The sequence below is a fragment of the Sprattus sprattus genome, assembly GCF_963457725.1.
Source record: "Sprattus sprattus genome assembly, chromosome: 1".
NCBI lineage: Eukaryota > Metazoa > Chordata > Actinopteri > Clupeiformes > Clupeidae > Sprattus > Sprattus sprattus.
In genome coordinates, this window is record NC_137920.1 from 46610403 (window position 1) to 46635597 (window position 25195).

At 40.1% G+C, this 25195-nt stretch overlaps 1 protein-coding gene across 1 annotated transcript; it reads right to left on the reverse strand.

Moving 5' to 3' along the window:
- Nucleotides 1–5099: 5099 nt before the first annotated feature.
- riox2 (ribosomal oxygenase 2) lies at nt 5100–8917 on the reverse strand. Its single transcript, XM_080834230.1, has 10 exons — nt 8866–8917; nt 8120–8559; nt 7875–7994; nt 7656–7784; nt 7208–7311; nt 6817–6919; nt 6386–6554; nt 5719–5807; nt 5478–5615; nt 5100–5384 (listed from the first exon to the last, which is right to left on the reverse strand). The coding sequence occupies exons 2-10, from the start codon at nt 8555–8557 to the stop codon at nt 5211–5213; spliced, it is 1464 nt and encodes a 487-aa protein (XP_080690356.1). The 5' UTR covers nt 8558–8559; nt 8866–8917; the 3' UTR covers nt 5100–5210.
- Nucleotides 8918–25195: the final 16278 nt, after the last annotated feature.

Here is a 25195-nt window from a genome sequence, read left to right on the forward strand (position 1 = left end):
CTTAGTCGGATATCAACTGTTCTACAGAGGATAATTCTTAAAAATAATTTACATATAATGTTTAAGAGTTTTTCAAAATGGAGCTTTTTTTTATAAAGCCATAGTATTGCAGTGAAGTCGTAAAGATATGTTTTTCCAAACCAAAAACAGCTGAAACTCAGTGGCGACATGTACACTATGGTTCAGCTGAAACTCAGTGCTGACATTTACTCTATGGTTCCAGACCAAATGCACTGTTTTCTGGATCTGCACCAGGCAATAGCAGTCCCCTGCCAGGCTCCAGATTAGCATAGAACCAATAAGAGCTGGCTATGTTGACCTGTGAGCCTGGAACACTTGAAGCCAACTTGCCATCTAGGTCATGCATTTTATTGGGCTGAGTTCCTCAGGCTGTTCACCTGGGTATGGCCTTCAGACCGAATAATATCTCTATAATACATTGTGTGACTAATGTTGGTCACTGTGTTAAACAATACAAATTGTTATAAAACAGAATACAGTGGTTGACTGATGTTGGATGTTGGTTGCTACTGTGGTTGTAAAGGAACTATACTCAAATCGATCATCGGCTGCTGCTGCTACAGGAAAGGAATTGAACTGCCAGTCATTTGGTTCTGTGTTTTCTACATGTATGTGTTATTTTGAATGGATGACACTGAGAAAAGTTTTTGGACCCTTCATCCAATAAGTGGCACTGTGGTGTGAGACGCTGGCATGCTGTCTAGTTACTTCAAAGGCACCTCTGTTGCTATACCTTTTGTGTGCTCAAATGAAATAAAAGCAGTCAAAACCATTTCCAAGAAGTGTAAATTGGTGTATGTGACTAAAGGACAGGGTGCATGTGACAGTTTCTGAGGAGGTAGCAGATGTGTTGTAACATCATCACATCCTAACTCAAAAGAGTGGGAAGATACACATGAGTTCTTGAAGTCAATGTTAAAGAAAGTTGTTTAAGAAAAATCTATTCATCTTCTGGGAAAACTTCAAAGAAATTGTGTTTCGTTTAAATATCCCTATGCTATTTTTAGGCTTTACATCAGGATTAATTTAGGTAGTGTTCTGCCTATCATGTGTAGAAAACAAACAATTTCATAATACTGCCTTGTAAACAAAACAAAATACATAATACAGTTAGTGGCACACAACATAGCACATGCCACAGTAACATCCAATCAAAAACATCAATCTATTTGCATGTTTATTTCTCTGAATATTACAGTGTGTGCATGCTTATTCCTATGAATATCACAGTATCTGCATGCTTATTCTTATGAATATCAAAGCAGTCACTGGAAACTTTGTTAAAGATTCAAGGTCAAACAGGACAGATTCTGAACTTTGCTGCATTATGTTACATTTAGCAATCCAGGGTTTTGAACTCAGCCTTCCCTGGATATGGTATCTGTACAGAACTAGATGATGAGATTGACAGTAGCACATACCTATTTTTTCCTAGCCTTTATTTGGGCAGGATGGTGTAGAGCAGACAGGAAATGTGTGGGAGAAGAGGAGGACATGCAGGACTGAGGAATGATTGGGCCAGACTCCATCTTGTGTGTGACCTGTATGTGCTGTGGGACACCACTGATGCATGATTCCCCTGAGAGTAAGGACATACACCTGCAATCAAGTTTCAGGCCTGTTACATAGAAATGGAGTCAATAAAAGTAAATTAAAAGCACCCAGTGCAACTTTCGAGGCTTAAAAATAAACATTCAATTTATAGTCTTTTTTTTTACACGTAGTAAGTTTCAATAACTCCATACCATTACATATCGACATTCAAGGAGCAAAGATGAGACGTCGTTGTGTGGTGAGAACTGATAGAAAATCGATAACAACAACAATCGCCATCAATAAATAAAGCAGGATTCCAGTCAATGGAAAAATGGCCTCTCCCCACCGGCGATTGTTGTTGTTTACGATTTTCTATCAGTTCTCACCACACAACGACGTCTCATCTTTGCTCCTTGAATGTCGATATGTAATGGTATGGAGTTATTGAAACTTACTACGTGTAAAAAAAGACCAGAAATTGAATGTTTATGTAAAGTTGCACTGGGTGCCTTTAAAAAGTAGCGTGTGAACATGTTTATGAAGATCTTTGTAGTTTCCAACGCTGGTGAATTAGCTCAATGTTAAACTAGTTTGAATTCTCAATGCAACTTTTCACAGAAACAATTACCGCAGCAGCACAAACAGCACAGCACTCTTCACATTCAACTCGTGTGTGGTCTGCCACCTAGAGGCAAAAATATGAATAACAAAAAAAAAATATGTTATTGTTATGGCCTAGGGAAACCATAAAGTGATGGAGGACGGAGACGTAGCTTTCTTTAACAATATTTAAGGTGTATTTCATTAACCCAAACGATAACGACAGAAATAACAAAAGACTGGACTAACGAGTAGGCAGGAAACGATCCAGGTAAGAACTAGTATTCAATAAGAGGAGTAGCGCACGATGCGAGTCGCCTCACCTGGTGAATAAGACGCGCATTGCATGCGATCTGAGGTAGCGCACGAAGCGAGTCGCTCGAGGCGCATTGCGCGCATTGCATTGACTCTTATTAAAGCTCTTACTCATTCTCACAGAGACAAAACAAATAGCTACACGGTCAAGCAATGTAATTTATTTCCACGAAAAAAACGAATCAAACTTACATTACCACTGCACACTCACAACCTTACAGATAATGTATAGAAGTTGTACTATAATTTGTATTCAAAGTTTACACTTTAATCTACCAAAGTACTCACCGTTTAATTAACAATACAACTCCCACAAGTTGACAATGATAACATGACGCAAATGGCAACTTTATTGTCATTGCACAGAGTACAAGTATTGAGGCAACGGATTCTAACCAGAAGTACAGATAGCAGAAGAGTGCAGAGTAGGCTATTCTATATTCTATAGTGGTAATATAAAAATAAATAGATGGGATATATACAGTATGATATGACAGTACAAGATACAGTATGTGGGGTATGAGCAGTAGTAACATTTGCAGCAATAGTTGGTCATTAGTGCAGATATGATATAGGTATATGCAAAGTGCTGATGCAGGAGTACATGTGAAGGTAACGGATTCTAACCAGAAGTACAGATAGCAGAAGAGTGCAGAGTATGGCTATTCTATATTCTATAGTGGTAATATGAAAAATAAATAGATGGGATATATACAGTATGATATGACAGTACAAGATATATGGGGTATGAGCAGTAGTAACATTGGCAGCAATAGTTGGTCATTAGTGCAGATATGATATACATGTAGGTGTATGCAAAGTGCTGATGCAGGAGTACATGTGAAGGTAACGGATTCTAACCAGAAGTTCAGATAGCAGAAGAGTGCAGAGTAGGCTATTTTTTATTCTATAGTGGTAATATAAAAATAAAAAGATGGGATATATACAGTATGATGACAGTACAAGCTATATGGGGTATGAGCAGTAGTAACATTGGCAGCAATAGTTGGTCATTAGTGCATATGATATAGGTATATGCAAAGTGCTGATGCAGGAGTACATGTGAAGGTAGCAATAGAAGTTATGAATGAGGTAAGAGGCATAATAAGATATAAGTACAATGAATATGAGGTAAGAGGCATGATATGATATATATGAAATGAATATGAGGTAAGAGGCATGATATTATATATACAATGAATATGAGGTAAGAGGCATGATAAGATATAAGTACAATGAATATGAGGTAAGAGGCATGATATGATATACAATGAGGTAAGAGGCATGGTATGATATGAATAAAATGAATAGGGACAACAATTTTAAATACGTATAGATATGAATACACTAGAACAACTCAGCAATAATACAATGGCAGTAAAAGGAATGTAGTAAAAAAGTGCTTTATTAAAATGAATAACTGAATACTCTAGTCTAGAACACCTCAGCAATAATACAATGGCAGTAAAAGGAATTAAAAAGTGTTTTATTAAAATTAAATCTAAAGACACTAAAATTGAATCTTGTTTTAGAGGTGCTCAGACTTTGTACAAAAACACATTGTACATATTTTGGAAGTTTTCTTTTTTACTCTGAACCTTGTAAACAGAGGTGTTGGTCCACATAGGTGAGTTTAGCATTCAGAAACTGTTTGTGGTTTCTACTAATAATAAGTAACTAGAAAGTGACACTATTCTTCACCTAGAGCACTATGCATATTGATGAGAGAGGTGTAAACACATTGGGGCACCTCAGTCAAAGGTGTAAAGACAATGGCCAGGGACAAACCCCAAAGACAATGGACAGGGTGATTTACACTTCTTCGTGTGTTTTTGTGAGTGTGTACTTTCTATTTCTATCAATAACTTTTAAGAAATAAATGACATTGCTTGACCGTGTAGCTATCTGTCTGTTTTGTTACCGACTTACCACGAGAATGAGTAAGAGCTGTAAGAGTCTCAACCGTTTATAGTATAGCTATGCGCCTCGAGCGACTCGCTTCGTGCGCTACGCCTCAGATAGCATGCAATGCGCGTCTCATTCACCAGGTGAGGCGACTCCCATCGTGCGTTACTCCTCTTATTGAATACCGGAACTTAGCTCAACGATCAGTATTCAGTAGTGTGGTGCGAGCGAGGGTTGCGTGCAGGTATAATACAGCGTGCATGCGACCCCGCCCACCTCAGTCCTAATCGGGATGACACCTGCAGACAATCACAAGCAAGGCCTGGCGGCCGTCACAGTTATATATATATATATTTATTTTCAAATAAACTAAAAACCTTTTAAAAATCGTCACGAAGAAAATGGATCCAACTGATAGAATGAATGTTTGTGGTTGCATTATTAGTAGCAAAGAAGAAGATACATTCCTGAACATCCATCCATTCACCGAGGGGTCATCCAACTTCAACACCACTGGAATGGAGGAATTTATGAACCAATGACCATGACAAAAATGTTATTTACTTTAGTTCAACAATATACTGCACCACAGCTTGTTTTTGGTCCAAACAAACCTGAAAACATAGTGCTTCCTCTAGTTCTTTTCACCAACTTCACTGTAAACGGTATTGCCCTTGGCAGGATAGAATGTAATGAAAATCCTGGAGACAGATTTGGTACAGGCATGCTTTTATTTCGTGTTGAACATTCCAAGACCACTTCACAGACAACCCTACGAGAGCATACAAGGTCATATGTGAGGTGATTCAGCTGTCTGACTTATTGACAAATTCCTATTGTTCCGTGGGTGAGCAGACCTCCAGCAAACCCTCTGTCCACAGTGCCAGCACCAGGCCCAGTCGAGCGGAGTCTGGCTCCAGCTGCAGCCCGGCCACAAGGAGGCGCTCTGCACCCTGGAGCTGCTTGAGGGCAGGCAGATGACAGGCGGGGAAGCGCACACCCTGGACCTGCCACAGAGGGATTTCAGCATTCATTACAATTTGTAAGGGAGGGGGGAGCCTCCTAACCAACTGTTTAGAATTCTGATTATTTAAAGTTACCCTCTGACTGGGACATTCCTCGTCCTCGCCGTGGTCGTGGTGGTCGTGGTCGTCTTCTTCTGGTTCTCCCATCATGTGAATCTTTCTGTTATTCTTTAGTGAATGCACCACAAACACCTCCATCTCTGTGGTCTCATCCTAGGGAATGGTCAAAACAACTTTAATTGAATGAAGCTTTTAAGAAGTAGTTCTATGCAAGCGGTCATTAGTACTTCATATTTTGAATCCACATCATACTTACTTCTTCATCCTGACCTGGCTGCACTGTAATGAGGACATGGTCCTTGTATCTAATACACACAAGGTCCTCAAGCTGTGGCATCTTTCCAGCTGTAAATCCATGAAAATAAGTTTTAAGGCTCCTGAAATCAATTTACACCGATATTACCACGTAATGAGCAAATACTGTTTTAGTCCTAGCAGAAATAAATAATAATAATAAAAAAGCAGAAATCACACAACCAACAGATCTTGCCAAGTAAGAGAGCTGTAGAACCCGGAGTCTAGATAGAACTTGTATCATTGCTGATGCAAAGACAACAAAAGAGAGCTGCAGAAAACTCTTGTTTTCTTTTCATCAGCAATAAAATAAATCTATTCAAACTTTTGGTAATATAATCCAATATAGGAACAGAAACATCTCAATCGCTGTGATATTGATGAATCAAGGCAAAAGCTAAATGAAAGTTTGAACATTGAACTGTGGGAACACTTCCTATAATTAAATGATTGAGTACCGTATCTGCTTATGGCGACTTGACAGGATAATCATGAGTTTAAATGTGTCTATCATTTCAAGACTTTTCTCCCTCTGCAAACAAGAAGCTAAATCCATATCTACTCACTAGGCATGATGCTTGTTTTGTCATTGCTGTAAGGAGTAAGCCGGTTGGTCAATCTCTACTCACTAGGCATGATGCTTGTGTTGTCACTGCTGTAAGGTGGAAGCCTGCTGGACACAAAGTCTCTCTTCATGTCTGTCGAGCGTAGCTCCTCTTTCCCCTTGTCCAACTTATCTGCTAGACCTCTCAGGAACGTAGACAGCTGTGTAGACACCTCTGGACCTACACTGACATTCTGACACACAGAGGCAAATATGGAACACACTTAGGTGATGAGGAATGGTTTTAATACAATTATTTTTCTTTGTCCAGAACTTTTGGGGAACCAGAAGTGTTTATTGACATTGCAGTATTTTTTGATGTGAAGTTACCTCTGATTTCAACAGTAAAATCTACATAATGTTAGTATTTAAATAAAATAATATTATAAATCTACATAATGTAAGTATTAATTGTCATGTAACACATGAACAGTAAGAAACATTAGTCCAACTCACAGTAAGTAGTTGTCTGGGCATTCCAGCTCGCATGTTGATGTCACTCTCCATAGAGTCAAACAAAAAACCTGGAAATATGTCCAGCAAGTAGTCTCCCCAAGACCTGCAAAATATTCAGAAATGAAACTGCTAAATCATAGACAGAATTCACGCTCTTCGGCGGTCAACATTTAGTTGAGAGACGTATATACATATATACATATATACATTTAAAATATTCAAATAATACATTGACAGAAATTCTGCCCATTTTAAAACAATGGCGTTTATAAAAACCATATCAAACAAAGCTTTACTGTTTCTGTAAGCCAGTCCCCCTGGACATTTTGACAATGAAGAAATACATTCTCTCTGGCTAATCTTATTTTGAATATTGATTGTAGAAACCCACATGTTCTGATAAGTACTGAGAGTGAGGTGCGTGGTGTGATCCACGTCTGCAGGAGTGTCTGCTTGGTGGATGGTTCCCCTGGGGAAGTACAATAGGTCTCCTGGCTGTGAAGAGACCACATACTTCTACTTGGTACTAGCTTTTGGAAAACATGCTCATTTAGTTTTGTTCAAAGGAATGCAGAGACAATTGAAAAATCTTCCCACCTGATTTAACATGGCAGACAGTTAGGACAACTGATAAAATTGCCATATTGGGTGTAAAAGTAACACACACAATACTAACTTTCAAATAATAATAATAATAGGCCTAATACTACTAATACTAATAATAAAAGGCAATAGCAATAATGATAAAATAATCTCCACTGAGCCCCCCTCATCATATTCCTTGCCATTGCCCACAACACTGTAAAATGAAGAATGGGCTTGAGATGTGCTAGCTGCACCTTCAGGATGATGTCATGTGTTGGGCTGCCGATTCTCTCCTCAGGCGCGACGCTGTACTCACGGGCCAGAGGGGCGATGGGACTGTACAGCCTCCAGTGCTTCTGCCCCTCCAGCTGCAGGATGAACACCTGTGGACAGACGAACGGACACTCAGGGACTCAGAAAAGATGTGGAGGCAGGCACTGAGAAGATGTTCAGACACTCTTACGTCCTCATACCTCAACATCATCATGATGTGGGGGCAGCCCCTGAGATGCCTTGGGTGTGATGTACACATTCGACCCCACCAGAGCACCGAAGAAACTCTCAAGACGCTCTTGAATACGCCAAAGCTCATCCTGGATACATGAGAAGGGCACATATCTCAGAACCTCTAACAGAGAAGAATGGTGGATGCACTAAATCATGCATATTCAGTGTCCTTCAGAGATCTGACCAGACAGGCGGGAATAGGAACACTCACCTTAAATCTTTGAGGCTGGTGAAATTGTATGGTGGCCTTCTTCTGGTCAAAATCCTTTTTCAGATGGTTGTAGTTGACACGTCCTTCTTTATTCATTACTTTCTTCTTGCCATTCACACAGCGGCAGACATTGACATCCCTTGCATACTCAAGATCCTCACTACACAGTGCCTTAAGGTCAGACAACTTGAAGAGGGACTGGTAATAGCTGGCTAGGCCTGGGTCAGACCTCTGCAGAAACAAGGGCTTCTTTTCCCAATATTCCTGAAAGAACTCTTCCACGCCAACAGGAGAAATCAGACTTTCAAACAAACTAAGCGGGGTGTCAAAATTGAATGGAGAACCCCCGACATCTGACTCCACTTTTTTATGTTTAGCAGATGCCGCGTGCTGACATTCTGCAGAGGGTGGTGACGATGATCCCCTTTTTCTTGGCATGTCTACCAAAGATGACAGGCACAGTTTTAGTGATTTATAACCAGCATATTTAATATAAGGAACATTTAAGTTAATCTTACATTTGATCAGCTAGTGGATCCCTCTAGCTACTTCGCCTAACAACTTAGCTAAAGATGAAAAACAGGAAACTTTTAACCTCTTACGTTAGCCTATTTCTGTATGATAACTTGATTCAGAGTTTAATCTGTTAGATGGCAACATTTGTCCTCACAAAGAAACGTAGCCACATATAATTATCATATCCAGACACTAAAATCAAATGCCACAAACATGATTTTCAAACCGACCTCGTAAATGGCTTCAGCAGCAAGACCCGTGTGTGCTTCGTGATAGGCAGCGTACAACTGAAAACAACATCCGTTCAGAACCATATTGCATTGCAATAGTTCCGGAGTCATACAAACTTTATTTTGAAGTTGTAATTCTAACTGGCTTCTTTTTTTCTTTTTCTAGATTCTTGTCTTTATTCATGAAATAATATTGGTCCATTTGAAAGCACGTTTAAAAATCCACAATCTTAATCTAAGCGCAATAGCCTACAATGTATCCTCAATATTCATAAATGTTTTGTTTTGTGTTGTGTTGTTTACACCTTATGTGTGATTATTTTGAAGGACATTTACCTCACATAAAATCATATTGAGGCAAAGTTATGCATGGAGCACATTTAAATCAGCAAATTGTATATAGGCCTATTTATAGGACTACTGTGGAGCATTTCTCTCTCAATAAATGCATACAAGTTTAAATATCAAACAGGGCCCTTTCTCCCAGTGGGCCTATAGTCACCACACCATTCATTCTTGATCATTCTCATTTTTATTGACATGAACTGACAGTAACTCTTCAGTATGGACAAACACATTGAAAGACTACTCTGTAATGCTACTATTTATTTTTTTCACTTTATAATAATGCACTAAATGTACTTAACATGACCTCTAAGATAAGTGATAATCAGCTTCAGAAAGCCAAGCTGTATGAGATTGTGTTGAAGATTGTCACTGAATAGAATATTAGCAAAACTCTAAAAGCCTTTAGCCTAAGCGATAGCCTTTCAGCCACAACAATCTGACCTCAAGGCAAATACTGTGGCAAAAACTATGCAATACTACATGAAGCAAATGAGTGATGAGAACAGACCAACAGTGATACGGTATCATAAGTTAAAAGTTTTAAATAGACTCGAACAACTGCTGTGTTCAGTTCTATGTGTTGAATCTGGTATTGGGTGTAGTCCAGGGACTGATCTAATTCTCATATACACATTGCTCCCGCAGTGTTTCTGTTCTCTGTCTGATGGGAATCCTGCTGCCGAAACTGAAGTTCTCGTACACTTTGTTGGTGTACACCAGGGAGGCATCTATGGGCTTGTTTGTCTTCATACCTGCGTCAAAAAAGGTAATGTTGTTATATCGTATTATAAATACCATGAATGTAGTTTGTGATGAAACCAATTCAGTATTCTGACACATAATGCACCACATCACATAAACAGGAAAGAAAACGTGGGTGACAGATGTCAGACAGTGGGTGGATAGTTTCCTCCAAAGGCGTGTGTGACATTCAAAAATGAACATGGTTCTTTTGACATCATTTAAATTTCAAACAGTGAAATGAACTGCAGTGTAGTGTCATAAGATTAGAGAACAACTTTAGGAGATAAAATGGCGTATTTAGTTTAATGCCAATGACAAATGTATTATATGTAAAGATTTACACACACTAAGGAAATGATGAAACAACTTACATTTGTAAATAATGAGAGCAATGATGATAAACAACACTCCCCCAGTAACAGTACAAATGGCGATTATTACCAACCACATGTTGCTGCCTAAAACAGAAAAAATTGTTCACGATTAGTAACATGTTAAGAGATTTTTGTGCCACCTTAGTGGGGCAGATTAAGTCAATATTCCATCAGAATCTTTCACTTGATGATACAAGCACCAAATTTGGCACAAATGATGTCCAGGATGTACTATTTATGAAAAGTACGTTATCCAGCTGAAAATCCAAGATGGCCGGCAGTTTTCAAGATGGCCGCCTCGTCAAATGCAAAAAAAAGGATTTTGAAGTAGAACTTGAATGAACAGAAATGTATTAATGATCCAAAAATCTAAATGAATGTATACTGACTGGAAGAACTTAATAGTGTCAATTGAATTCCAATATGGCCGCCAGCTTTCAAGATGGCGGCTATTACGTGACTCAATAACATTTTCGGAAGCTGTCTGATCAAAGATATTGCATTAAGTTGAAGGGCAACATCCATGATCTCTCATTTTGGTTGGGTACCGAAAACCGGTGCCAATATAGCACCAGTTCCAATACAGGCGGTACCTAGCGGACCGAAATGCAACACAGATTTCGGTTAGCATCACCTAACTTGCGCTAGTTAACTTTACACTACTCTGATGACCCCGTCCTGGAAGCAGGTAAGGCTAGCCTACCGTTTGTATTGCTACAATAGCTAGCTAGCTGTCAATAGGCATAATGCAGCAATAGCTAATCGAGATCGAGAACGAGATGCTAGCGACTAAAACTAGGGAAACCTGTTGAAATTAGCTTACTTGACAATACGACAAACTAGTTAGTCAACAAGAACTTAATAGTGTCAATTGAATTCCAATATGGCCGCCAGCTTTCAAAATGGCAGCTATTACGTGACTCAATATTAACATTTTCGGAAGCTGTCTGATCAACGATATTGCATTAAGTTGAAGGGCAACATCCATGATCTCTCATTTTGGTTGGGTACCGAAAACCGGTGCCAATATAGAACCAGTTCCAATACAGCCGGTACCTAGCGGACCGAAATGCAACACAGATTTCGGTTAGCATCACCTAACTTGCGCTAGTTAACTTTACACTACTCTGATGACCCCGTCCTGGAAGCAGGTAAGGCTAGCCTACCGTTTGTATTGCTACAATAGCTAGCTAGCTGTCAATAGGCATTATGCAGCAATAGCTAATCGAGATCGAGAACGAGAACGAGATGCTAGCGACTAAAACTAGGGAAACCTGTTGAAATTAGCTTACTTGACAATACGACAAACTAGTTAGTCATCAAGAACTTAATAGTGTCAATTGAATTCCAATATGGCCGCCAGCTTTCAAGATGGCGGCTATTACGTGACTCAATATTAAAATTTTCGGAAGCTGTCTGATCAAAGATATTGCATTAAGTTGAAGGGCAACATCCATGATCTCTCATTTTGGTTGGGTACCGAAAACCGGTGCCAATATAGCACCAGTTCCAATACAGGCGGTACCTAGCGGACCGAAATGCAACACAGATTTCGGTTAGCATCACCTAACTTGCGCTAGTTAACTTTACACTACTCTGATGACCCCGTCCTGGAAGCAGGTAAGGCTAGCCTACCGTTTGTATTGCTACAATAGCTAGCTAGCTGTCAATAGGCATAATGCAGCAATAGCTAATCGAGATCGAGAACGAGATGCTAGCGACTAAAACTAGGGAAACCTGTTGAAATTAGCTTACTTGACAATACGACAAACTAGTTAGTCAACAAGAACTTAATAGTGTCAATTGAATTCCAATATGGCCGCCAGCTTTCAAAATGGCGGCTATTACGTGACTCAATATTAACATTTTCGGAAGCTGTCTGATCAACGATATTGCATTAAGTTGAAGGGCAACATCCATGATCTCTCATTTTGGTTGGGTACCGAAAACCGGTGCCAATATAGAACCAGTTCCAATACAGCCGGTACCTAGCGGACCGAAATGCAACACAGATTTCGGTTAGCATCACCTAACTTGCGCTAGTTAACTTTACACTACTCTGATGACCCCGTCCTGGAAGCAGGTAAGGCTAGCCTACCGTTTGTATTGCTACAATAGCTAGCTAGCTGTCAATAGGCATTATGCAGCAATAGCTAATCGAGATCGAGAACGAGAACGAGATGCTAGCGACTAAAACTAGGGAAACCTGTTGAAATTAGCTTACTTGACAATACGACAAACTAGTTAGTCATCAAGAACTTAATAGTGTCAATTGAATTCCAATATGGCCGCCAGCTTTCAAGATGGCGGCTATTACGTGACTCAATATTAAAATTTTCGGAAGCTGTCTGATCAAAGATATTGCATTAAGTTGAAGGGCAACATCCATGATCTCTCATTTTGGTTGGGTACCGAAAACCGGTGCCAATATAGCACCAGTTCCAATACAGGCGGTACCTAGCGGACCGAAATGCAACACAGATTTCGGTTAGCATCACCTAACTTGCGCTAGTTAACTTTACACTACTCTGATGACCCCGTCCTGGAAGCAGGTAAGGCTAGCCTACCGTTTGTATTGCTACAATAGCTAGCTAGCTGTCAATAGGCATAATGCAGCAATAGCTAATCGAGATCGAGAACGAGATGCTAGCGACTAAAACTAGGGAAACCTGTTGAAATTAGCTTACTTGACAATACGACAAACTAGTTAGTCAACAAGAACTTAATAGTGTCAATTGAATTCCAATATGGCCGCCAGCTTTCAAGATGGCGGCTATTACGTGACTCAATATTAACATTTTCGGAAGCTGTCTGATCAACGATATTGCATTAAGTTGAAGGGCAACATCCATGATCTCTCATTTTGGTTGGGTACCGAAAACCGGTGCCAATATAGAACCAGTTCCAATACAGCCGGTACCTAGCGGACCGAAATGCAACACAGATTTCGGTTAGCATCACCTAACTTGCGCTAGTTAACTTTACACTACTCTGATGACCCCGTCCTGGAAGCAGGTAAGGCTAGCCTACCGTTTGTATTGCTACAATAGCTAGCTAGCTGTCAATAGGCATTATGCAGCAATAGCTAATCGAGATCGAGAACGAGAACGAGATGCTAGCGACTAAAACTAGGGAAACCTGTTGAAATTAGCTTACTTGACAATACGACAAACTAGTTAGTCAACAAGAACTTAATAGTGTCAATTGAATTCCAATATGGCCGCCAGCTTTCAAGATGGCGGCTATTACGTGACTCAATATTAAAATTTTCGGAAGCTGTCTGATCAAAGATATTGCATTAAGTTGAAGGGCAACATCCATGATCTCTCATTTTGGTTGGGTACCGAAAACCGGTGCCAATATAGCACCAGTTCCAATACAGCCGGTACCTAGCGGACCGAAATGCAACACAGATTTCGGTTACCATCACCTAACTTTTGCTAGTTAACTTTACACTACTCTGATGACCCCGTCCTGGAAGCAGGTAAGGCTAGCCTACCGTTTGTATAGCTACAATAGCTAGCTAGCCGTCAAGAGGCATTATGCAGCAATAGCTAATCGAGATCGAGAACGAGATGCTAGCGACTAAAACTAGGGAAACCTGTTGAAATTAGCTTACTTGACAATACGATCCTAACACAGTCAAATATCAAGCAAGTGCAACACAAGACAAAGCAAGACGGCAAATAAGTTACTCACTAGTCAGGCAGAAAGTAGTTACCTGGTTTTAGAAAACTTCATAGTGCAGTAATTCGCCTGTTGACTCCGGTATGGCAGTAAACTAAACGTCAATTGTAGTGGACACAGACATTTTTTAAGCTGTTTTTATAAGGTGAAATCGATAACCCTAATCCTTAGGGTAAAAGAGTTACATATTGTTGCTTTAACAGAGAAAATTACGAAAGGTAAACGGTCGAAAGTGTGGCTTTATTTCGCTCAAAAGGATTAATAAAGATGTGTAGGAGTCATTGTGTATAACATAGTCTAGATGCATGAAATGGTTAGTTTTAGAATTAAATTAGATTAAATGGGAAATTGTGGTTATGAGTAAATGTGTTTGATAAAGGGGAGCAAGTGGGTGTGTTGTATACTCAGGGTACCTTCTGATTGGAGAACAGATATATGACGAGGCTGGTATGATTAGATGGGAAGATTAGCCAACAGGAATTTAGATGGGAGTGGTCAAATGTTCTTTTAAATCTAATGGCGCGGAAGGAGTTTGTCAGAAAACCTACAGCTGTACTTTTCTGTATTGTGATTTTAGGACATTTCAATAAATCTGTTTGCTTTTGCAACATCCTCAGCTTAATCCTTGAGTTGAAGTAATCGCATGGTGTGCAGTTCTCTTCAACAAATGTTACCTGGATGGTGTGCAGATCGATCGCGGTATAACACAAGATGTCTTCCAATAATCCATTGATGTGCACCACTAAAACTGACTGGAGGAAGTGTTGCCTCTGTCAGACAGATACCAAAGAGGAGTTGAAGTCTCCTCCTACTCGTTATGAGTGTAGTTCTGACGGCTATTCCATGATAGCCAAAAACGTTCCACAATTTCAGGCAATCAATCTGTTGCCCATGAGGTTAGACCCATCCAGATTGGATGATGGAGGTGGTATTGAGGATACATTGAAGCGAAACAGTGCAAATTATCACCAAAATTGTCGCCAAATGTTTAGCAACAGCAAACTCGAGCGTGCCACTAAAAAAGCAGCTGAAATTCAGAATGATTCTCGTGAAGAACAATCAAAATTGCGAAGGACTAGCATTGAAGTGCAGCGGTGTTTCTTATGTGAAAAGATGGAACCAACATCAGAGCTGCGACAAGCCATGACCATGCAACTAAATGAGAGGCTCAATGAATGTGCTCATAATCTTAATGATGGTAAACTTCTGGCTTTATTGAGTGGGGGAGATGTGGTGGCCCTGGAACTTAAATACCACTGCTCTTGCTTAACAGCCCTGTATAACAAAGAGAGGGCACACATTGCAGCGGAGAACAAAGTAAAACTTCAGTTGTCTCAAGAAAAAGAAGCCCATCCTTTGGTGTTCTCTGAACTTCTGACCTATGTCATTGAGACCAAAAAAAACAGTGATGGGCCCTCTGTGTTCCGACTAGCTGAATTGGTTAGTCTTTACAGGAAAAGACTTGAGCAGTTTGGGACAGACATACCTGACGTGAACTCGACCCGACTGAAAGAGAGGCTTTTGTCAGAGATACCTGGACTGGTAGCCTACAAGAAAGGGCGAGATATACTTCTGACATTTGAAAAAGACGTTGGTCCAGTCTTGTCAGAAGCATCATCCTATACTGATGCCATCATTCTCGCCAAAGCTGCTAAGATTTTGCGCAAGCACATGGTCGAACACAACTATACGTTTGAGGGCAATCTCGATAAGAGTTCAGTGTTTGCTTCCTTGCCTCCAGCTTTGATTCAGTTTGTCTGTATGATTGAGCATGGGGCAGACATTAAATCTCAGCTGAGGTTTGGAGCGACTACAACTGACCTGGCAATGGCTCAGCTCCTTCAATACAACTGCTTTGCCAAGTACAAAGAAGGTGCTGCCACACAAAGACATTCCAGAGACAGAGAAACCCCCTTTCCGGTCTACATAGGAATGTCTGTTCATGCTGAGACCAGAAAGAGGCACATTGTGAAAATGCTTCATGACCATGGTCTAAGTATTCCATATGATCCAGTACTTGACATATCAGCTCAGTTGGGAGATGCAGTTGTAAACAGATACATTGAAGAAGGTGTGGTCTGTCCCCCCAAACTGAGGAAAGGCCTCTTCTGCACAAGTGCAATGGATAACATCGATCATAATCCTTCATCTACAACAGCGACTTCATCATTTCATGGAACCAGCATCTCAATCTTCCAACATACAACATCAGAAAATCAAGGTGAAGTTCGAGAACCAATTCAATTCATTAAGAACAGCAATGTAAAGAAAGTCCCGGAACTTCCTGATTCCTACACAAATGTCCATCCTGCTTTCTTCACAAAAAAAAATCCATCTCCTCCCAAGGGTAATGTCACATATGCATTTCTGTCAAGTCTCCCCCTGACAAATGAATGTGACTGGCTGCAGAAGGTTAGCCTCACACAAGAAGTAGATGATGAGGTTAACATCACTTGGTCAGCCCACCACGCAGGGAAGAAGCGAGGTCTTACATTTGAAGTGAGCATTACCTCACTCTTGCCCCTTCTTCGTGATGAGGCCCATTCTGTTGCCACAGTGAGGCACTCCATGAATAAAGTCAGGGATGCTATTGCACACCTCAACCCAGACCAGGTTCCTGTGATAACTGCAGACCAGCCTATTTATGCCCTTGCCAAACAAGTCCAGTGGCACTGGCCTGTTCTGTATGGTGAGGACAAATATGTTGTGATGTTTGGTGGTCTCCACATTGAGATGGCTGCATTCAGGTCACTTGGGACCCTGCTTAGGAGTAGTGGGTGGACAGGTGCTCTTGTGGAAGCTGGGGTGGCTTCTTCTGGAACAGCTGACTCCTTTCTTTCTGCCTCAAGTGTCACAAGAACAAGTCACAGCGTGCTGTCTTTACATGCTTCAAAAGGAAGCATATGAGCATTGTGAAGATAAAGAAGGAGCCCTGAATTTCAAAGACTGGTGTGAGACACGTAGGAAGGAGAGTCCTCAGTCTCAATTCTGGGAGCTTGTGTTGTCAATGAAATTGGTGGTTTTCTCGTTGGTCAGATCTTTCAGGCGAACTTTAACTTGTATTGTCAAGCACTGTCTACTCTAATCCCCTTCTTCTTTGCAAACAACAATGTGAACTATGCTCGATGGCTCCCAGTCCACCTCAGAGACATGGTTTCTTTGGAGCAAACTCATCCTCAGGTATTTAATGAATTTCAGCTGGGTAAGTTTGTGGTCCACAAGACTCACAGGGAGTTCTCAGGCTTAGCCATTGACCAAGCTCACGAGCAGGCCAATGCTGTTGTTAAAGGTGATGGTGGTGCCATTGGAATAACTGAGGATCCATCTGCACTGAGGCGGTGGATGGTTTCTGGACCAGAGGTTAGCCAGTTAGTCAACCAGTATGAGTTGGCATCTCAGGTCAAAGTAGTGAATGAAGATGTCAGGCATCATGAGCAGACCAGTCAGTCTCAGAAGTCCTTCACTGACAAGGTCCAGAAGTTGTTTGGTGTGATGAAGGATCTGGGCAATTCTTTCCAGGAAGAGTCCAAAGATCTACTCACATTGGATACAAAAACAATCGCACATCCCAGTGCTGCTAAGCTTGTAAGAACTCACTTTGAGAAAGGTCAAGTTGCCTTCAGAGACTTTTTCAATGGTCTGGATGATGAGGCTTCCTTCTATAGGCCTATCAAAAAGAACAAAGTTGACTTCTTTTGCCAACAGGCAGCTGCAGCTTCCAGTGACATGAGGAAACAGGTACTCAAAGACGACTGTCGTTTGTTCTTGCAGCTCTTTGTATCATGCCAATCACGAGAGTGTGACCTGCTTGAGTTTTTTAAGCATGAAAATCAGTCTTTCCCTGCAGCACTGAGCGACACAGGGAAACTCCACTCTGGTCAGAAGTCTCAGCTTGCAAAAATTCTTGAAGCTACCATTTCTCCTCCTGACAAACAACCAGAATGTGATGCTATTATTGTTGATGGTTCCTCTCTTGTGTATTCGTTGTCTCCAAAGACATCAAAGACCTTTGAGGAATATGCTGTCCAAGATGTAGTTCCACAGATCCAGACATACTCATCCAAGTATAAGCGAACAGACATCGTTTTTGATGTCTACTGGACGTCAAGCCTGAAGGCTGAAACCAGGTCAAACAGAGGTAAGGGTGATCGACGTAGAGTGACAGACAAAACCAAACTACCACCCAACTGGAAAAGCTTCTTGCGAGACAGCAACAACAAGACTGAGCTCTTTGGGTTCCTAGCTGCTAAGATAGTGATCCTGTGTCCCGACAATATCGTAGTTGTGACCAAAGGAGAGCAGGCTCTTTCAAACAAACTCATCAACCTTGAAGGCTTAAGTCCTTGCAACCACGAAGAAGCAGACTCCAGAATCTTCACACATGCTCTTCATGCAGCCAAGCAACAAATGAAGTCTGTGTTGATTAAGGCTTGCGACACAGATATTCTTGTTGTTGCAGTCAGTGTTTTTGCGACTCTTCAGGATGCAGGCCTAGAAATGATTTGGGTAGAATTTGGCCAGGGTCAGTCCATTAGGTGGTTACCAATTCATAATATGGTGGTAAATCTTGGCCCAGAGAAATCCAGTGGCATGTTATTCTTTCACGCCTTCATTGGCTGTGATGATGTGTCAGCTTTTCGTGGTAAAGGGAAAAAAACTGCTTGGCAAGCATGGGGGGTTTGCCCTGAAGTGAGCCCTGTCTTCAAAAAGCTCAGTCAATACCCACCTATCATAGAAGATGCAGACCTCAACATCCTTGAGAAGTTTGTCATCAACATGTATGACAAGCACAGCACTACAGGCAAGGTTGATGAGGCAAGACTGGACTTGTTTGCTCGGAAGCAAAGGTCTTATGATGCCATTCCACCGACAAGCGCATCCCTCGTTCAGCATGTGAAACGGTCTGCCTTCCAAGCTGCCTGCATATGGGGCCAGGCAACAGTGTGCAAAATGCGAACTGAAAGCCCTTCCAACTGGGGCTGGAAAAAAGATGGTGAGGTCTGGCAAGTTCTCTGGACAACCCTTCCACCCATTGCTCAGACTTGTAAGCAGTTGACAAAATGTAGTAAAACTGAATGCCGAGGAAGATGCAAATGCTATCGCTTCGTCCTGAAGTGTACACAGTTGTGTGCCTGCAATTGTCAGGACTAAAAGAAGAACCCATCTTGTTCATCAACAGCAACAGTCATTTCATTAACAAAAAGAGAAAGAGCTTTTTGATGTTCAATTTTATGTTCTGTTTTGTTCTAATAAAAAAAGAAAAGAAAAAAAAAAAACAGTTTTTTCACATTGTTCGTAAAACACAAGTTAACATTACCCTATGCATCGTAGCTGAAACAATCTTTCCCTTGGTGATACAAGCACCAAATTTGGCACACAAGTACTTCAGAACCTACTCTCTCAGAAAAGTACGTTATCCACTTTTTAAAAAAAAAATTGGCGGCTATTTTTCAAGATGGCCACCGCCTAAGAACAGTTTTTGGTGCTTTGGTGCTTTTATCACCAAGTGAAAGATTGTTTCAGCTATCTGCTCCACTACCTAGTGACAACTTTAATATGCTGTAAATATGACAGTTCCTGACAAGTTTGATTTATAACGTCACAATATGGAAATATGTACTGGTGTATTAGTATAAATATTAGAAATATTACCAAGATGACAGGGAAGCATTCTCCTTTACCCAATACCTGACACACGTTTGTGTAACATTACTGATATAGGCTATGGCTTGAATGAACTAATTTAAGGTATGGGAAAATCTCCCATATGAAATAGTAAAAATGGATAACCAAAGGCAATTTTGCAAATGTTTGGTGTTTCAGAAGAACACTGATGAAAGTCCCCTCGCACTCATCTAAACATGGGCACACTGCGTGCTCAGATGAAGTACATTCTCAATACACAATTTCTTGTTCTCATATTTCCATGTGGGTAACATACTTTCCACATACTAAACTACATTATGTTAATTTGTAGCCTACTATGTTACAGTTTTAGTAGAGTACAGTAGAGTATAGGCTGTATGGGCACTGCTTACCTCTCTGTGCAGGAATTGTCCGGCTTGATGTAATGTTATCCGATAGATGTGAAACAGAGCAGGTGATAGTGTCCCCATCTCTCCATTCAGATCCACACAGACGCAGGGAGCTGCTTATGCTGAAAGAGCTGTTGATGATCTGCAGAGGTCCAGAGGTATTCTGACCGTTGATGTTCCAGATGAAGTCAACATGCTCTTGATTGATGGCATCCAGTGTACAAAGCAGCTGAACACAGTCAGCATTGGTGGTATTTACCTGCTCTAACTCAAGGCTTGGACCTAAAGTTAAAACATATATAAAAACAGTTAGGAGTGATGACAGTAGGTTTACACTGACCCATGGGAAATCATATCATAACTAAGTATCTTGAAGGCATGTTCCCTTTTGTTAATTTCAGATATAAGATCCTTTCATCATCAGGCAAGGATTGGACCCAAAAAATTACTACATTTTAAACACGTAATGGTAATCACCCTCCATCGAATTAAGTTCCATCGTAGTGTTATAAATGTCTTTCGTAGGTGGTGGTATAATTCCTGTTATCAAGCAGCTGTAGGATCCAGAGTGACTGTTTTTAAAATATGTTACATTCAGACCCTGTAATGAGGGTTTAAAGGGTGGTGGACAACGTGCAGGCTTCACATGTGTCAAATTTAGGAAATAATCACATATGGGTTTTACATGTCCACTTCTTCTCCATTTCACATGAACAACTTCAAATTCATGTAAGGTCGGTTCACAAGGCATGTGGACTGAGCTTCCTTTGGCAGCTTTGATGACATCCACAGAATCTGCAAAACAGAACCTGACTGATGAAACTGTTACTTTAAGTTAGTGTTACTTTTCTCACTATATTTTTTTAAAACAACCAGAAGATTGAAAATGTACATATTCCTTGATATAGAAGTCATATTATTAAAACATTTACCTCATAGAAATGGAAAAGTGTAAGAGTACATGTTTTTAAATAGTACATGTAAAAACAACGATAAATGTCGTACCTGTTAGGGTAATAAACATGGATAAGACCCAGAGAGGACTCATTCTAAGAGGTGCAGTATCTTTGATCTTGTGGAGTATACCTGCTGCTTGTGTTTTGATCTTGTGGAGTATACCTGCCACTTGTGTCGTGCACGAAGGCTGCATATATTCAGTGACCTGCACAACATCCTGTTGAGGGTGGAGGCATATCATTTGCCCACAACTGTTTGTTTCCTGCCTCTATCACACATCTTATAAACACAATTGACAAAATCATGAAAGTCCTGTATTTATTAAAAATAAAAACACACACTACATAATAGCTTAGATAGCTTGTTTGGTAGTAATAACATGACTGCTGTTGTTTGTGCATTTTATACAACTGCTCTTGGCTGGTTACTGAAATGACAGGTCTGAGTTCCCCATTTGTAGCTTCACTTTCACATTAACCAATCACATTCTGTACAGCTAGTGCCACAAGGCAACAAAGAAATCCATTCTTGCATCTAGATATGGCTGATATATTGCTTGTGTTCATTCACCACAGGCTCAGTGTCAGTGGAAAGGGTGTTTGATTACACACAATGTGGTGGGAATGTAGTGGTGGGATGATGTTCTGCTTCTACTGAAAATAAATATCATGCAAAGAAAGACTGGTGGAGTTATGTCAAGTCACCACAACCAAAACAGAACCGCATTATGGTTTTTCTGATTGGTGTTGCTTTTGTTGAATTAAACTAAGCTGTATTTTCATGCATGTTCATAAGGCTCATGTTGGCGACTGAATCCAGTATGCAGAATGGCAGTGTTAGTCTAAATGCGATCTCTAAAGAAATAGTCAGAGACAAGTTAAACATATGTTACTTTAATAGGTGTTCAAGGAATTGCGTTGCGTCAGCAGACAGTGTTATGACATACAACTCAGTGAAAAGGGCTGAGGGTAATGGCAAAAGGGATCCCTTTCTACGCAGGGTGTCCAGTAAGGCAAGGCTGCATTAACATCTGGGCTGTAACAATCAAGTCCATACATATCAGAATACAGTACTTTTGACATAAATTAGGTCAAGCACATCTTTTATAAACCCTCAAGGAAACAGACCTGGTGTAAACCTTTATCAAGACTGCTTCACAAATACTTTGATAGCTATGAAGAGTACATTCTTCAAAAGAGAATAGAATATATCTGCCATTTTCTGGGTGCATATTCAGGTTAAGACTTAAGCAACTTATAAAAAAAAAAGAAAAAAAGATACAAATAAATACGATGCGAAGATTTGGCAAATGTTTTTTTTTGTAATGGTTGAGTGCCCCTAGTTTGACCTTTGATTTGACTTCCAAATCAGGGTGCTCTTTCGGAGTCTTAGAAGTTTACCTTCTTCTCTGTTGTCATGTGAGGTGATGTATGAAGCAAGGTTGAGCTTTTTCTTTTTTTTTTGTAATGATTGTGACGACTCTCTTGTAAGTTATTACAAGCGATTCACCTGTGTCAACAGCCTACAATGCTTCCTTCCTTTTTCATCACATACAGAAAGAAAGGATTAGAATTAGAAAAATACAGGTACAAAATCCATTACATTCAGGAGACAGTACTAGCACAAAAGAGTATTATCAATAGTCTGTTAAGCAATATAGGTTTCTAGAGGCATCTCCTACATAGAAAAAGGTGACAGAAGTTGGGAGGGTGGGCGACTGGAAATGGTAGTTTCATAACTAATGCTCAAATCAGACCAAAGTTGGGCAATGCATACACATACACGCTCGCACACATACAACAGCAAGAACATACTCAATAAAGTTTCCTCTTGATATTGAGGAGGCTTAAACAATTTGCTATAATGGGATGAATATGACATGTTTGTTATGGGGGATAGAGATTTTTTTTTAACATTTTGGTTAGGGTTTAAGGTGCAAATACTTTCTTTAATTAAGAGGCATTCAAAGGTGCCCGTACTTTGTTAAAAGTCAAAGTTACCCACCAAGTATAGAATAATTTGTGCTGATAATATATACTTTTGACCTGAAGATTTATGCAACCAACAAAAGTCGGAGCAACCGTTTTTTCTCCATGTATATTTTTATAGAATTTCTATTTAAAGACAACTTTCCCTTCTCTTTGGCAAATGTCTGTGGGCCTGTTGACACCTGGCATGATCGTGTTCTAAGCACAAGTGGACAGCTCTAGGTATGTCAGTTCACTCCTCCCATTACAATGCGGACTAGATAAATAGCTCTTGCACACACTAGTCTTTACACAGGTTATCTATGCTTCTTAAACCTGTGGGCAACTTGAGTGAGCAGCAGCACCTACGCAATGACTTGTGAAGAAGTTAGCTAGCTAGCTATTCAATTCCATTTTATTTATAGAGCGCCAAAACAATAACATTGTCTCAAGGCACTTTACAGAGCCCAACAAAAGCATTACCTAGCAGGGTAAGAAAACAGGTTTAGGCTTTCCAAGTTGTTGGCTTAAGCAGAGCATGACAGTTGAGTGGGAGTCAGGCCACATTTCTGTCCACACTGCTAACAGAATGTAGCGAGAGCTGTCCATTTGTGATCAGACCACCCAAGACACATGTTCATGCCAGGTGTGAACAGGGCCTATATAACCACTTCAAATGTCCATTTCTACACTGTACATGATACTTCATTAGTCAGTATCTTAGCCATGGATTGCTGGGAAGAACATACACTTCAGCATAAAATTGTTTTGGGAAGACATACAGTATTTCTGTTAAAGTTACTAAACTCCTCAAAACATTTAATGGTCCATATAATGTATCGTAAATTACTAATTTAAAAAAATCCAAAATTTGTATCGAAATTTATCGCTGGAAATATGTGTAAGCAACCACGTACTGACTTCATTCAAAAAATGCTTAGCAAAAAACATCACAAAAGAAAATATTTTTTTTCTTAGAAAATATTTTTTAAACCTATGTCAAACTTCAACTCTTTCAAAATTGGGGCCTTTTTAAAGTATTTCTACTTCACATGAAGCCTCCACTCACTATAAGCAAGGGTAAAAGGAAGCAGGGTTTGGGTCTAGCCTACCTGTGCTGAGATGCCATTTAGGTTAGTTAGGAAGAGCTGCTACACACTGTGTCGCAATATACCAATATTATTTATCTATTAGATACGCCTACAATTGATTAACATAAAAAAACAGAGTTGGTCAAACACATATAGGTATAATCCCTTGAATTTGACTGAATGTCTCATTCATACAGAGGACCAGGGGACATTCAGAGCCTCTTGCTGTAGTAATTATACCCCTACACACATTACACATCAGCCAAAAGTGGCAACGCAGTTGCTTTAAGAATATATACTCCCAGAAGGAAACAGAGAAACATGAACTACTTATCTAAAAGCTGTGCATTATTTCTCAGTGCTCATTGGCTTAACAGGTAAGCATAGATACAGTTTTAGATTATGAGATTTCAACAACAGTCTTCATCCAGTACACTGGACCTCAGGAAAGACTGAGGTTAGGAACTAAAAATCACCTGGAAGGAAACCAAGGCAGTAAAACAACACTCTGAAACACTCACAATTGAAAAAAAAAAAAAAAATCTAAAAGTATTGAAGTAAAAAAAGACATCTTTTATAAATTCACAGACAATTGTTAGGAGCGAATTGTCGAAAGGAAGTAATATATTAGTAAAAAAACAAACAAATTGGTCAACATTAGTGAGAATGAGATTTCATGATGATGGCAACACTGAGGGCATTGGGGTAGTTTTCTTAAGCTATGATCTGGCCTGCAGCATCATTCCTTCATACACCGTGAATGAGATGTCGCTCGAGTACTGGAGGTTTTTAGAAAGGCTTTATAATTCACTGAGAACTGTCATTTAACTTCCCCAGGTACTAAACGAGAGTCGTAATCTCCATGGACACAAATATACTGCAAATGGTTATTAAAGTCTTTGTGAGAATTAATTATATCCTTTATAGGATATATTTCAATGATTGCAATGAATATTATCTGCAATACCTCTATGACCAAGGCATACCGACCGAGAAGTGCCGCCTTCTGTGGCGCAATTTTGGAAGGGAAAAACGTTTGACTTTGACAGTAAAGCAGCTGTAGCCAAACCAAAGAGTAGAGATATATGTCACAAGACAGGTGAAAGTGAGGGAGCGGAACAAAAGAG

What these genes read in the sequence shown, in the direction of transcription:
- riox2 (XM_080834230.1), bottom strand. Translation starts at nt 8,557, where the DNA reads ATGCCAAGAAAAAGGGGATCATCGTCACCACCCTCTGCAGAATGTCAG. An exon ending in CACATGACATCATCCTGAAG is followed by an intron (nt 7,312 to 7,655) that starts GTGCAGCTAGCA and finishes GTCTCTTCACAG; the next exon opens with CCAGGAGACCTATTGTACTT. An exon ending in AGCCAGGTCAGGATGAAGAA is followed by an intron (nt 5,616 to 5,718) that starts GTAAGTATGATG and finishes ACCATTCCCTAG; the next exon opens with GATGAGACCACAGAGATGGA.